The sequence below is a fragment of the Thunnus thynnus genome, chromosome 2 (genome assembly GCF_963924715.1).
Source record: "Thunnus thynnus chromosome 2, fThuThy2.1, whole genome shotgun sequence".
NCBI classification, from domain to species: Eukaryota; Metazoa; Chordata; class Actinopteri; order Scombriformes; family Scombridae; genus Thunnus; species Thunnus thynnus.
In genome coordinates, this window is record NC_089518.1 from 37918937 (window position 1) to 37932659 (window position 13723).

The 13723-nt window shown below is 38.2% G+C and overlaps 2 protein-coding genes and 1 long non-coding RNA gene across 8 annotated transcripts in view; 1 reads left to right on the forward strand and 2 right to left on the reverse strand.

Annotated features, from left to right (window-relative positions):
* Window positions 1–5768, reverse strand: part of LOC137169904 (NACHT, LRR and PYD domains-containing protein 12-like) — a 28689-nt gene extending 22921 nt beyond the window's left edge. For 2 of the 3 annotated variants that reach the window (XM_067573337.1, XM_067573319.1), the window contains exons 1-5: window positions 5647–5768; window positions 5082–5240; window positions 4391–4495; window positions 2898–3124; window positions 891–2790 (exon numbers count right to left, since the gene is read on the reverse strand). In XM_067573337.1, the coding sequence (XP_067429438.1) occupies window positions 891–2790; window positions 2898–3124; window positions 4391–4495; window positions 5082–5209 (2360 nt within the window). In that variant the 5' untranslated portion in view covers window positions 5210–5240; window positions 5647–5768. Of the gene's footprint in view, window positions 1–890; window positions 2791–2897; window positions 3125–4390; window positions 4496–5081; window positions 5241–5646 lie in introns of those variants that run through there. The other variant, XM_067573326.1, reaches the window with a different exon arrangement.
* Window positions 5769–5961: 193 nt separating this feature from the next.
* Window positions 5962–13723, forward strand: part of LOC137169940 (uncharacterized) — a 34764-nt gene continuing 27002 nt past the window's right edge. Inside the window, exon 1 of the long non-coding RNA XR_010924563.1 lies at window positions 5962–6055. This is a non-coding gene — a long non-coding RNA (uncharacterized lncRNA). The remainder of the gene's footprint in view (window positions 6056–13723) is intronic.
* Window positions 7130–13723, reverse strand: part of LOC137169916 (NACHT, LRR and PYD domains-containing protein 12-like) — a 30405-nt gene continuing 23811 nt past the window's right edge. For all 4 annotated transcript variants that reach the window (XM_067573355.1, XM_067573370.1, XM_067573365.1 and 1 more), the window contains 3 exons: window positions 13372–13485; window positions 13111–13252; window positions 7130–10203 (listed from right to left, as the gene is read on the reverse strand). In XM_067573355.1, coding sequence (XP_067429456.1) covers window positions 9893–10203; window positions 13111–13252; window positions 13372–13485 — 567 coding nt within the window. In that variant the 3' untranslated portion in view covers window positions 7130–9892. The remainder of the gene's footprint in view (window positions 10204–13110; window positions 13253–13371; window positions 13486–13723) is intronic.

The window sequence follows — 13723 nt, forward strand, 5'->3', positions numbered from 1 at the left end:
TGATCTATTCATACTTGGTAGGTGGATTGCTGGGGAATCAAGGAAGTGCAATGTCGATGTGTTAAGTTGTTTGGATGAGAAATATATAAAAATACCTTACAAAGAACATTGCTTCCACAAAGTTGATTTGCTTCTTCTTCTCCCCATGTAGTCAACAAGCAAAAATACAGAAAGCGCCACTCTGCCATTGCAATACACATTGGGGTTGGAGGTGGGACTACATCCGTAGTGTTAATGACTTGAAAAAGTTTAAGAGACTTAAGCTCTACTATTGAACTGTGTACTGTGAACAAAACTTGTCATGTACGTTCATGACTTACTGCATGATGACTCAGAAATGTTCAGAAATAAAAATACTGCACAAACAATGTTGCTTCTGCTTCTTCTTCTGCATGTGGATTCAACAAATGGAAATACGGACAGCGCCACTAATATTTTAAACTCTAAAGTGCTGCGTAAAATCAGGTATCATGTGTATGTCTGATTACGTATATATTATTTACAGAACCTACTTATGTATTAATACATAATTAATAATACATTTACTGATAACTGTAAAATACTAATATATGTTGTGGTAAAATGCTGCTGCTGTGATAAATCCTCAACCACAACCTCTAAAGTCCTTCATCTGTTTTACTAGGTTTGCATGACACTTCCGTCACCCAAAGGAAGATAATAGAAGAAAAAATCTGTAAATAATTAGAAATATATAGAATAACTGTGTTTAATAACTTGACAGCTATAAACACAACCGACTGATAAATGACTTTTGCAATAAACAAGCGAAAAACTATTTTAAGAATAATAAGAATTTTACATTTTTTATAGTTGAAGAACTAAACTACTAATCTACACTGATTTATAATGTTAATCACACCAGGACTTACTGAGCGTTTTTGCAGTTCCTCACAGCTGGGATCAGTCTCCGTCGTCCCTCCTCTGATGTGTTATATTTCTTCAGGTCCAACTCATTCAGAACCTCCTCTGACATCTGCAGTATGTAGGCCAAAGCCGAGCAGTGGATATCAGAGAGTTCCTTCTCTGATCTGTTCTCTGCCTTCAGGAACTCTTGAATCTCCTGATGTACTGAGCGGTCGTTCATCTCCATCAGACAGTGGAAGATGTTGATGCTTCTGTCAGGAGAGATACTGTGGGTGTTCATCTCCTTCAGGTTGTTGATGACTCTCTGGATGATTTCTGGACTGTTCTCTGTCTGACCCAGCAGGCCTCCTAAGAGTCTCTGGTTGGACTCCAGAGAGAGGCCATGAAGGAAGCGAACAAACAGGTCCAGGTGGCCATTTTCACTTCTGAGAGATTTATCCATGGCTCTCCTCAGGAAGTCATCGAGAAATGGGAAATGCTTTTCTTCTCTGTCATCATCATCATCATCATTGTCATCATCCTCTTCATAATCAACAAAGTCATAATAATCATCTTCATCATAATCATCATCTTCTTCTTCATCCTCCACATCTTTCAGGAAGTCCTCCAGTACCTCTGTGTTGCTGCTGGTGTAACAGTGGTACATGTAGACTGCAGCCAGAAACTCTTGAACGCTCAGATGAACAAAGCAGTAGACTGTTTTCTGGAAGATCACACTCTCTCTTTTGAAGATCTCTGTACAAACTCCTGACAACACTGAGGCCTCTGTGACATCAAGACCACACTGCTCCAGGTCTTCTTGGTAGAACATGATGTTCCCTTTCTCCAGATTTTCAAACGCCAGCCTTCCCAGCTTCAGAAGAACTTCCCTGTCAGCCTCTGTCAGCTCCTGTGGACTCGTCTCATGTCCCTCATCATACTTGTGCTTCTTCCTCTTTGTCTGAACCAGCAGGAAGTATGAATACATGTCAGTCAAGGTCTTGGGCAGCTCTCCTCTCTGGTCTGTAGTAAACATGTGCTCCAAAACTGTAGCAGTGATCCAGCAGAAGACTGGGATGTGACACATGATGTGGAGGCTCCTGGATTTCTTGATGTGTGAGATGATTCCGTTGGATCGCTCTTCATCACTGAATCTCTTTCTGAAGTACTTCTCCTTCTGGATGTCAGTGAAGCCTCGTACTTCTGTTACCCTGTCAACACATGTGGGAGGGATCTGACTGGCTGCTGCAGGTCGAGAAGTTATCCAGACAAGAGCTGAGGGAAGCAGCTTCCCCTCGATGAGGTTTGTCAACAGCACGTTGACTGATGACTTCTGTGTGACATCAGACACAACCTTCTTGTTCTTGAAATCCAATGAAAGTCTGCTTTCATCCAGGCCGTCGAGGATGAACAAAACTTTACAGATAGCAAGATTCTCTGCTGTGACCTTCAGTAATGTTGGATGGAAAACATGGATCAGCATGAGGAGGCTGTACTGCTCATCTTTGACCAAGTTCAGCTCCCTGAATGAAAGTAGAATCACCAGATTGATATCTTTGGTTTTCAAGCCCCTTGCCCAGTCCAGAGTGAACTTCTGCACAGAGAATGTTTTTCCAACGCCAGCAACGCCATTTGTCAGAACGACTCTGATGATGCCTTTCTTTTTGGCTGATAAGACTTTAAAGATGTCGTGACACTTGATTGGAGTGTCATGGAGAGTCCTCATCTTGGAAGCTGTCTCAAGCTGCCTAACCTCATGTTGGGTATTAACGTCTTCACTCTGTCCCTCTGTGATGTAGAGCTCAGTGTAGATCCTGTCGAGGAGGGTTCTACTTCCTGCTCCATCAGTTCCTTCAGTCACACATTCACATCTCTCCTTCAGATTGATCTTATGTTCATCTAAAACCTCCAGCAGATCACGGTCTACTGAAAGAAAGGGGAAAAATGTATGATTAAAAATACAGGACAGAGGAGGTAGACTCCTGTCCTGTTTTCAGAGATTATGACATTAGCAGACTGATCTTCAGTCTTACTTTGTGCAGTGCTGGTCTGACTGTCTGTCTGTCTTGTTTTGGACCTTTTTCCACACTGGGGACAGGAGAAGTCTCCTGATGAAGCAGACTTATCCCAGTATGAGGTGATACACTGTCTGCAGAACCAGTGTCCACACCTGTAAGAGACTAGATCTTTCAGGACGTCCTGACACAAAGAACAGCAGGACAGCTGCTCTTCCATAGATAAACCTCTCCTCTTCCTCTCTCTGTGGACATGAACAAAGTCTTTATGACACATGATATTAGAGGTGGTCATCCTACAGCTCACAAGTTGCATGCAGATCTTGCCCAACCAGCCCTCTCTCACTCCCAACTCGTCACATACTGATGCTTGGTCAGGACCCTTAGGTGTCACTTTTAATGCACGGGGTACCCCTTAAGTGTCATTTTTCAATATGCAGGGTAGACTGATAGGACTCTATAGAACTTCCACAATGTCTGAAATAGACACCATGAGACTGATGATGTAGATATAAGGTGACAAATTTCCATATTAGGAAGAGGCAGGTTGAGTGGATAGCTAGATAAATAAATTGCAAAAAGTGGACTTAGCTGCAGGAGACCTCTGGTCACGTCTCATTTCCAACTATGTGTCATGTTTCCAACTGCAAGTCGGGACAGTTTTTTAAAAACTGTAACTACGATTGTCGTGGTGTTCACTATTGCCATGATGACAAAGGTGGCGTAATTTAAGGAAGTAGTTACTTTAATCCACATCCCGTTTAGAGTGATCATGTTAACCAAAACCTTGATCTTTCCCTAACCATAACTTGTGCCTAAACACAATCAGACGTTAACAACAGCGTTGTCACACCATAAAAATAATTATTTTTTAACAGTGATTTTTATCAGCTGGTGCAGGCATGAAAGATACATGAACTGCTGTGATACTGCACCTTAGTCCAAAAAAAATTGCACTAAAGGGGTCCCCATTGCATTGAAAAGTGATGCCAAAGGGTCCTGACCAAGCTTCCGCATGTGGTGAATTGGGAGTGAGAACGTGTTGGCCCTTCATAAACAGTCCAGACTAAGTATTTGGACAGTTACACATTTGTGTTCTTCAGGCTCTGTGTATACATTTCCATTCCCTCCTCCCATATTTTGTGCCTTTTAAAAAAGGTACATGTTACATATTCTGTATTGTATGAGACCAAATACTCAGTTTTCTTCCATTTTACCTGCACAAAATCCAAGTGCAGTCCACATTTGGCTTGTTACTAAACCTTGGTAAAAATCACCCTGGCTTACTTACTACTACTTTTGATTTTTTGACTGGAAAATCAAATATCAATACAAGCTCTGTCTCTGTCTCTCACTAACATGCACATGAAGATCTGTTCTAGATTACAGCTGAATGTAAGCTAGTTAATTATTTCTTTCCACTGTGTGTCCTCCATATCTACACCAGAACCTTTGTTTTATGAAACAGTCTCACTGAATCATCTTCATGTCAGTTTACAGTAGAAACTTACTTGGTGTTTGAGGGTCGAGGTTCATTACTGGAGCATGGAGGATCTTCTTTGGACTGGTCACTCTTCATAGACAGACAGCTGAATACTGGAGACTCTGCTCTCTGTCTATGGAAACAACAATTGTTTTACACATATTAGTTCTTGGAAAAAGTAGATGTAACATGAAACATGGCACATGATCATGGTTTAATAACGACAACAAATAGTTATGTTCATATCTCCTTCTGCATGTTCTAAACATGTTATCTACAGCTGCAAACTGGATATATTTGATTGAAGAGTTTTTAACATCTACATGTCTGAGAACACAAAGTCTGACATGTGGGCTGTGAAAATGCTGAATGACAAAAAAATATTTCTATGTATCAGTTTATTAACAGTTCGACTGATGCTGTGCTGTCAGATTAACTTGTGCATGTCTAAAGCAAACAAAACAATCTGTCCTCTGCTGCTGATTTTGAAAAATTGGTTTAAGCAACTGATAAACATATCAGGACAGTTATTAAGAACTCTTTCCACACAAAATTTAAGTAATAAATGAAGAAATAATGCAGTCAATGCTCAACCAACAACAAGATCTGTGACCGAATTTTTAAAAACTGAATTATAAAACAAATAGTGTCGTAATGTATGTTATGAAATGGAAACGGAATCATCTTCAGGTCAGTTTATGGTAGAAACAGTCTCTTACTTTGAGTCTGAGGGTCCAGGTTCATTACTGAAGTCTGGAGGATCATTTTTAGACAAGTCACTCTTCATAGACAGATAGCCAGATGTTACAGACTCTGCTTTGTCCTTCTCCTCCTCTGAATCACTCATCTTCTGGAGTCTGACAGGTAAACCAGTAACACTGGAGACAGACACACATACACGGTATAATAATACCGGTCCAACCTCTCAAGTTAGTAGCTTCTTATTCGTTTACATTACTTTAACTACAACCATGTGTGTTTTCTAGCCATCACAAGAATACACTTTTTAAATCCATCAAATAGACTTCAGATAAACATCTGTGTTGTTCTTAACTGCGGCTTTTCTCTATTTTTACTGCACCAGTTTGCTACGTTGTATTGCTGTGAACACACAGAAACCAGGAAAAGGAAAAAGGAAACATTTGAAGATGTCAGCACTTGTGATTTCATATTGCGTGGGTATTTTTTTGTGACAGTTTAATCAGCTGAACAATTAATCATAAAAATGATCAGCAGATTGATCAATAATGACTAATCATTTGTAGCTTTAATATCAACACTCACCTTTCCTTAGACTTGCTGTTTCCCTCCTTCCGCTGTGTTGACTTCAAAATGGTGTCTGAATAGGTAGGATAATTTCACCTGTCCCTCCCTCTTTCCTCCTCCCCCTTCTTTACTGAAACTCGCGTGTGTTTTTTGAGTGAGGTGAGAGAAAGGAAATGTTGAATGACAAAGAAACAAGAGCAATCACAGGTCAGCAAGTAATACTGACAGTGAGTGTGTGTTTTTCCAAACTGTAACTCCATTATTTGTATTTTCCTTCTCCCTCTTTCTGTAGCTCCTGCAGTCAGAGAAAAGTCTAGATAGCCTAAACTGAACTGTCAGGTTTTGAGAGGGTGCAACTTTGCTTGAGCTCGCACACTATTCAGACCAAATCAGGGGTTGCGGCGCTCCTCCGCAGGGTTGTGTGGAAGTGTGGTGTATTTATTTGTGACCGCCGTGAAACAATCAGAAGATTACGTTTTATCGTCTCATTCACAGGGTTTCTCGCTACCACTGCTCGCTCTCTTCATTCACTCTCTAGCTCGCTCGACCACCGCTGCTCTTCTTCTCTCGTCTTTTTCAGGAAGCCGTCAGCAAAGTCTTAATTTACATTTAACATTATGAAATCATTGAAACTCTTCGACGTTACAAGGAAACTCTTCCTTGTAACGTCTAGTCCTCCTTCGTGGCAGGGTTGTACAGCTCTGATCAGTCTGAATGTCGGCCGTAATTGGCCTCCGCAGCGTGAAGTCGGGTTTCGTTTCTCCGAAAGTTGATTCTGGTTCAACTTTCTCGCCACATGTGGCCCCACACCCGCAGCCACGCGTTGGAGTTGTGTGGGAGTGTTCTTGCTCTAGAACGTAACCGCTGTGAAACAATCAAAAAATAACGTTTTATTGATCTTATTCACAGGCTTTCTCACTGCCACTGCTCCCTCTCTTCATCCACTCCCTGGCTCGCTCGGCCACAGGTGCTCTCTCTCTCTCTCCTCTTTTTAAAAACGAGTCGAGAATCCGACAGCAAAGTCTAACTTTACTTGTAACGTCATCAAATGAAAAGCAATGTCCTCTCCTCCTCCTCCTAACATATTTTCCCTCTTTCATGGCTGGATTGTAAAGCTCTGATCAGACTTCCGCCCCCCCAACGCACTACCCCCATTCAAAAGAATGGGAATACTGGCGTTTTTGCCGCACCGCCTGATTTGGTCTGAATTCAGCCTTCCAATCTTCTACATCTGCCAGAATTCAGCCTTCCAATCTTCTAAAGTCCTGCTAATCACCATCTAAAATCGCTCAGAACACAGTTTGTGAGCAATATGAGCAGAGAAGTTAATTGAGGAGGTTACTGATAAATTTGCTACAGTCACAAACAGGCTTCCTCATTCTATCATAATTTTCCATTTCGTGTTCTGTATCCATAGATGAAGTCAAACACTCCAACCCTAATGTCCACAGAGACGAAACCAGACCACCTGACAATTAAATAATTTTCATAGTAATAATAATAATAATGACTCAACTTTATTTATTTAACACCTTTCATACAAACATGCAACCCAAAGTGCTTCACATAGCAGGATTAAAACACAGGCAAACAAAATTAAATAAAAGGCAAATAGAAAACAATAAATAACTTTACTTTGTAAAAATGACAACAATAAAACAATGAAGTTTTGAAAATAGAATAAATGTAAAAAAAAAAAAAACCCAAAACACCATTGATAAAATGACAGAAACCAATGATTAAAACTTAAAACAAAAGCTACAATTTATAACATTACTCCGAATTAAAATTAAAAGTTAAAAGCCAGATTAAGAGGATAGGTCTTTAATTGCCTTTTAAAAACAAAGAGAGAGCTGCTGTTCCAATATCAGGGGCAGTGTGTTCCACAGTTTAGGGGCATAAAAACAGAAGGCAGCCTCACCGGTACTTTTATGGGACACACAAGAAACATTTAAAGTGGTGGAGGACCTTAGTGATCTGGCTGGTACATAAAATGAAAGAAATTCTCTGATGTAGGTGGGAGCAAGGTCATTTAAAGCTTTATAAAAAAAAGTTAAAGAATTTTAAAATAAGTTCTGAAAGATACAGGTGGCCAGTGCAGTGTCTTAAGCAGTGGGGTAATGTGATCCATTTTCTTTGTTATTAGTTAAGATTCTGGCCGAATCATTCTGAACTAGCTGTAGTTTTCTTATAGACTTTTTAGGTAATCCAGAAAAAAGGGAATTACAGTAGTCTAAATGGCTAGTAATAAAAGCGTGAATAAGCATTTCAGCAACTCTCTGATTTAAAAAAGGTTTTACTTTGGCAATATTTCTGAGATGAAAAAATGAGGTTTTAATGACCTTGTTAAAATTAAAATTAAAATTAAATCACAGTCTAAAATCACTCCCAAGTTTGTGATGTGTGAGTTTGTAATCTGTTTGCTAAGACCACCAAGCATTGAGTATAGTGTTTCTCTTGCTGCTTTGGATCCTGTTAAAATAATTTCAGGGTTTTTTCAGTTAATTTTAAAATGTTTTTTCTCATCCATACATTAATGTCAGTGAGACAGTCAATGAGAACATGCAGTGCACTGGGGTCATTTGCTGATAAAGAGATGTACAATTGTGTGTCGTCAGCATAAAAATGGTAATTGACATGGTGATGGTTAATAATGTTTCCCAGTGGGAGCATATATAATGAAAATAAAACTGGGCCAAGAATACTTCCTTGAGGAATACCATATTCAATACCATGAGTTCTCTGATACATAAGCATGCAGGCTGATAAAAACTGTCTACCAGTTAAGTAAGATTGAAACCAAGCTAAAACGTGGTCAGAAAGACCCACCCATTTCCCAAATCTGTCCATTAAAATTCTGTGGTCGATTGTATCAAATGCTGCACTGAGGTCTCAGATAAGAAGGATTATTCTGTTTCAGCATTTCTGTTTGTAATCGACTCCTTAAAGTCTTGTTTTTGTAAAACAAGTGACAACACCTGCTGTCTTCTTTCTTGTTTCAAGTTATAGACACTCAACAGACAAGATAATTTCTATTGGAAACAGGCTGGAATATTCTTCCTGCAGAAGTAGATTTTTCAAGTTTTTTTTGTTTGGGAACTTATATTTTCTTTCCAGCTGCCATGACATTTATCCAGCTTTAAGCACATTAGAAATATATAGATATGTATACTGTACAATACAAAACAAAAACACAAATCAAAAGGAGGCATATAACGAGTAACACATCTATGATGTCAAGAAGTATCTTTCTATTATTTTAGAATATAATCTTTATCGTCCACCAGGGTGGAAAATGATCTTTGGCAAAACATGAAGATGCACTACTATGATTCAAGAAAGAGACAGTGACAGTCAGTATAACAAAGAGACAAGGTCATATTACACATTAAAACAAATATTAAAACATTGAAAAAAGTTCACATCTGTGGCTTAAATCTCATTAGTCACTTTTCAGAATTAAGAATAATGATGGCTCTTTGGGATGAAGGACTTCTTAAATACAGTACAGAGAGAGCTTTTCAGCTCTTTTGATAGCCAGGACTTATTTTGGGAACATTTTCAGTTTTAGTTCCGGACACAGTGTCTTCACAGAATTTAATATAAAATTTAATAGCATCTTTCAGTTCTTCAGCATCCAATTTGAATGGGACAGTCATGGTCAAGACACCACCATCACTTGTAGTATAAAGAAAGGCTTTATTTTGAGACTAACATGTTTCGGCTTGTTGCCTTCGTCAGGGTCAAACTAGATTCTCCTCTTGTGCCACACTTTCTTCAGCATCTGATTCAGTCTGAAACCAGTAGTAGACAGATCTTTAGTTGGAGAGGGGTTTCTGAATGCGTAGAACCTTGGGCAGAACTGTGTGTCATGACCTACTACCCTCTCAGTGTTTTATATATACCTGATAGCAGAAGTCTTGACCTTTGGGGCAGCTCACAGGATGTGAAACAGAGTGCCCTCCGCAGTCAGTGATCCCTCAGCTTCACCCTGTGGAACTTAGTGTCCAACACATTCTAAAGATTATCTTACAATAAATGAGATCTTTTTTGAGTTACTAAGGATCACAGGCCTTTCTCTTCATGTTATACATATTCATCTCCTCTCAGTGCATATGTGAGAGCTGTGACATGATATGGGAGACAGTGGTGTCATTTGCTGGAACTGTAGAGTAGCTCACAACACTTTAAGGTGAACCTTTAAGTTGGAGATATCTCCATTGTTGTTGTTTTGGTAACCCATATTCTGAGTCTCATTCCTACTTCAGCTCAACTTCAGGGATTTGGAAAAGTGTGCATCCAACTTGCACAAGTCATCAATCAAGAATGAACTGGCATCTTCTCCTTTTTTTCTCACCGTGTCAATCACATATCGAGCCTTGTCAGCCTTGGATTTTGTTCTGGCTGACTCCATTTCTTCTTCAATGATAATGCCTTGTTGCAAAAGTTGATCCAGCAGCTGGTTTAGAATATGATCAGAGACTCCATTAATAAACTGTACCCGAACTGAGCACAACCTCGCACTTGGTGAGAGGCTCTGAGTCCTCACTAGATCCACTCTTCTTACAGCAGGATCTAAGGGACAAGAGGAAGGGTTTAGTTCAATAACCTGCAGTTATGTTTAAACATTTTATAACACAGCCTCTGATTTACAGTGTAATTTCATTGTATGAAGAGGTACGAATAAAATACTTTCCAGTTCCTACTGGAGGAAGAAGTGGAAGAAAATAAGACTATGGAGAACAAGGGGTTAATAATTAGGCATTTTAGAGGAAAGGAGAAATAAATTATAATCTGAGTATTTTTGTAAATACTGATTATCAATGGTACAGTGCTGGGAGACAAAACTGAGATTTGAGAAACATTGTGTTCACAAACTTGTTCTACCAGTGTAAAAAGAACAACAACACTTGATATTACAGCCTTCATCTAATTTTTACTGTGTAATTTTTAGAATTAAACTAATAATTACTAGATTCCTCAGTTCCACATGTATTCATAACATACAGTGCTGTGAAAAAGTATTTGCCCCCCTCCTTATTTCTTCTATTTTTGTATATATCTCAAAACGAAGGCAACCTGAGTACACACAAAATATAGTTGATGATGATATGATGTAGTTGATTCCCTAAATGATAATAAAAAAATAAAATAAAAATAAATAAAACTTTTTCAGAAATGTGAAGTTGGTTAAAAGGTCACAATAAGCAGTGCACCATGCCAGAAGAGATGAGGAAGAAGGTGATTAAAATACATCTGTCTGAGAAGGGTTACAAAGCCATTTCTAAGGCTGTGGGACTCCAAAGAACCACAATGAGAACCATTATCTTCAAATGGAGAAAACTTGGCACAGCAGTGAACCTTCCCTGGAGTGGCTGACATTCCAAAATTCCTCCAATAGCTGCAACGACTCACCCAAAAACTCACACAAGAGCTGAGGACAACATCCAAGGATCTGCAGGCCTCTCTCACATCAATCAAGTTCGGTGTTCATGACTTTACTGTTAAAAAGACACTGACCGAAAACCATAAATGAGAGAAATATGAAATCTGCTCTCTACCAGAAAATCCTGACGGAGAATGTCTTGTCATCAGTCTGTGATTTCCAGCTCAAGTGCAACTGGGTTATGCAGCAAGACAATAATCCGAAGCATAAGAGCAATTCTACCTCTGAATTGCACAAAATAAATAAAATTAAGGTTTTGAAGTGGCCTGGTCAAAGTCCTGACTTGAAACCAATGTGGTTAAATTAAAGCAGTTCTGCAAAGAAGAGTGGGCCAAAAATCCCACCACAGCAATGTGAAAGACTGATCTCCAGTTATCAGAAGCATTTGGTTGCAGTTGTTGCTGCTAAAGGTGGTACAATCAGCTACTAACTTTACTAACTTTTTCACATGGGTGATACAGGTGTTGGATAATTTGATTTATTGAAGCAAAAATGTTATCATTAAAACTACACTTTGTAGTTACTCACGTTGCCTTTGTTTTACTATTATTTATCATTATTTAAGGTCTGAAACAATTTAGTTTGAGATATATACAAAAATAGAAGAAATAATACAGAGGGAAAGAAAACTTTTTCATTGAACTGTATAACATATTTATGTTGTATTATTACTTTACTTTATTACCTCAGATGATAATAGAACCTTCACTAGCTTTGCACTTGAGAAAGGTAAGTTTGTTTTCTACCCTATATGCTGTTCTTAACCTGTCCTTATTCCATACACAATAATAATGGGGTGACCCTCTGTATTTCCACAGGCAGTGTAGCGTAGCTGTGAAAAAAATGCTGTCAATGCTTTACTTTACAGGTAGTAAAGTATGTATAGTTCTATACTAATTTCTTGGAATTTTTCTGAGTAATTTGCAGGTACCTAATGGTTAATTTTTAGGACATTTTACAGAAAAGGTGGTGCAATTTGGTGCAAATTATAAGAAAAAGTGGTTAGTTTAGTTGGCAAGTATCCACTCATATTTGGGTTCATACGTAGTTGTTAATTTGTAAAAATTCTTTATAAATTAGGCTTTTGACAATTTTTTAGAAGCCTGAAAATTCTTAGTTTTCAGTGTGTAGTCATGTGTATCAAACTACATATAAGGTTGTTTCTTAAAACTTCTTTAACAGGTATATTTCCTTTATAGTACCAGATTACATAACCCTTTCAAAGAAATATCCTCGGATTGAAGTTATACAGCAGCTACTTTTAGAAAATTACTGAAAAAAACAAAAATGCTAATATATTGTTTCACACACAAAACTACACACTGAAAACTGATATTTTCTGTTTATATATATTCTTGAACATATTTTCTGAGTATATTTCTATTGAATCTGAGTCTAATTTATCAAGCGCTTTTTGAAATGAAGAACTACGTATGAACCCAAATATAATGAGTCGGCACTAAATCAACTAAAGAAACAAACACTTTTTTCAGTTTTTTCAACACCAAATTGCACCACCCTTTCTGTAAAACACAAAACCATTACATACCTGCAAATTACTCACATTTCTAGGAATAAAATTAATGGTCCTGTAAAATAACATATTACCTACATACCATAATTACCACAGAATATGAGTTTTTAACACAATGTTTTCCAAACCTCAGTTTCAGAGTATAATTTATTTCTCATTTCCTAGAAAATACCCAGTTGCTCACTTGTTCTGCATAGTCTTGTTTTCTTCCACTTTACCTACATGCAAGTACCAGCACCAGTAAGTACTGATTCATACAATCGATTAAACTAAAGTGCGGACTGTATTATAAAATGTTACCAGAATTGTTTGTGAGTTAAAGTTTTACAAAACATTTCTTATACGTTTAACAAACACTGGCCAATAAGATCCCTCAAATCTGAGTAAAAAAGTGGACTAAATGATCTGAGGCAGAAGAAAAATAAAGGCACCATGGATACATCAATAACTATTCTAATCAACTATCAGGTGGAGTGTTACTGCAGGAGGATGAAGCCAATACCAGTTAGATCCACTGCATGCTCCCAGACCTCTATATTGCTTTGGTCCTGGACCTTTATATTCACTTCGTCTGTGCTTGTAGGCAGGCCGACCTCAAACGTGTGGTAGTAATTTGGTCCAAACTCCAGGTCAAAATCTGCTTTCTGAAATGCAAGTATCCAAAGTGAAATAAAGGTAACAACAGCAGTTTCATTTTTGTTAAAGATTTTGTTATTTTGTTAAAGAGTTTTATCAGGTATTACAAACTATTTGAAATACTCACTTTAGGCTGTATTTTAAAGGCCTCAGGACAGAGAACGCTGTAACTTTGATCTTTGATGAGTGTACATTTGGGAGGGGCCTTGATGTAGTCAGTATTTTGCTGTTGTGCAATCACCTGAAGAGACACCATAAAATTTTTACAAGAGTGGTTTATCTTCAGTAGAATGCAACTTTATCTCAGCACATATATTATCAGCATCAGCGCATTTGTAGGCAGATAAGCAACAACTGTTGTGTTTATTGTACAGTGTTTATGCTTTACTCTTGGCCAGGTCACTCTTGAAAAATGATACAATATCGAAGACACAGTGTTTTATTGTCATCAAACAGTTTTGTTGCATTTATTACCATTC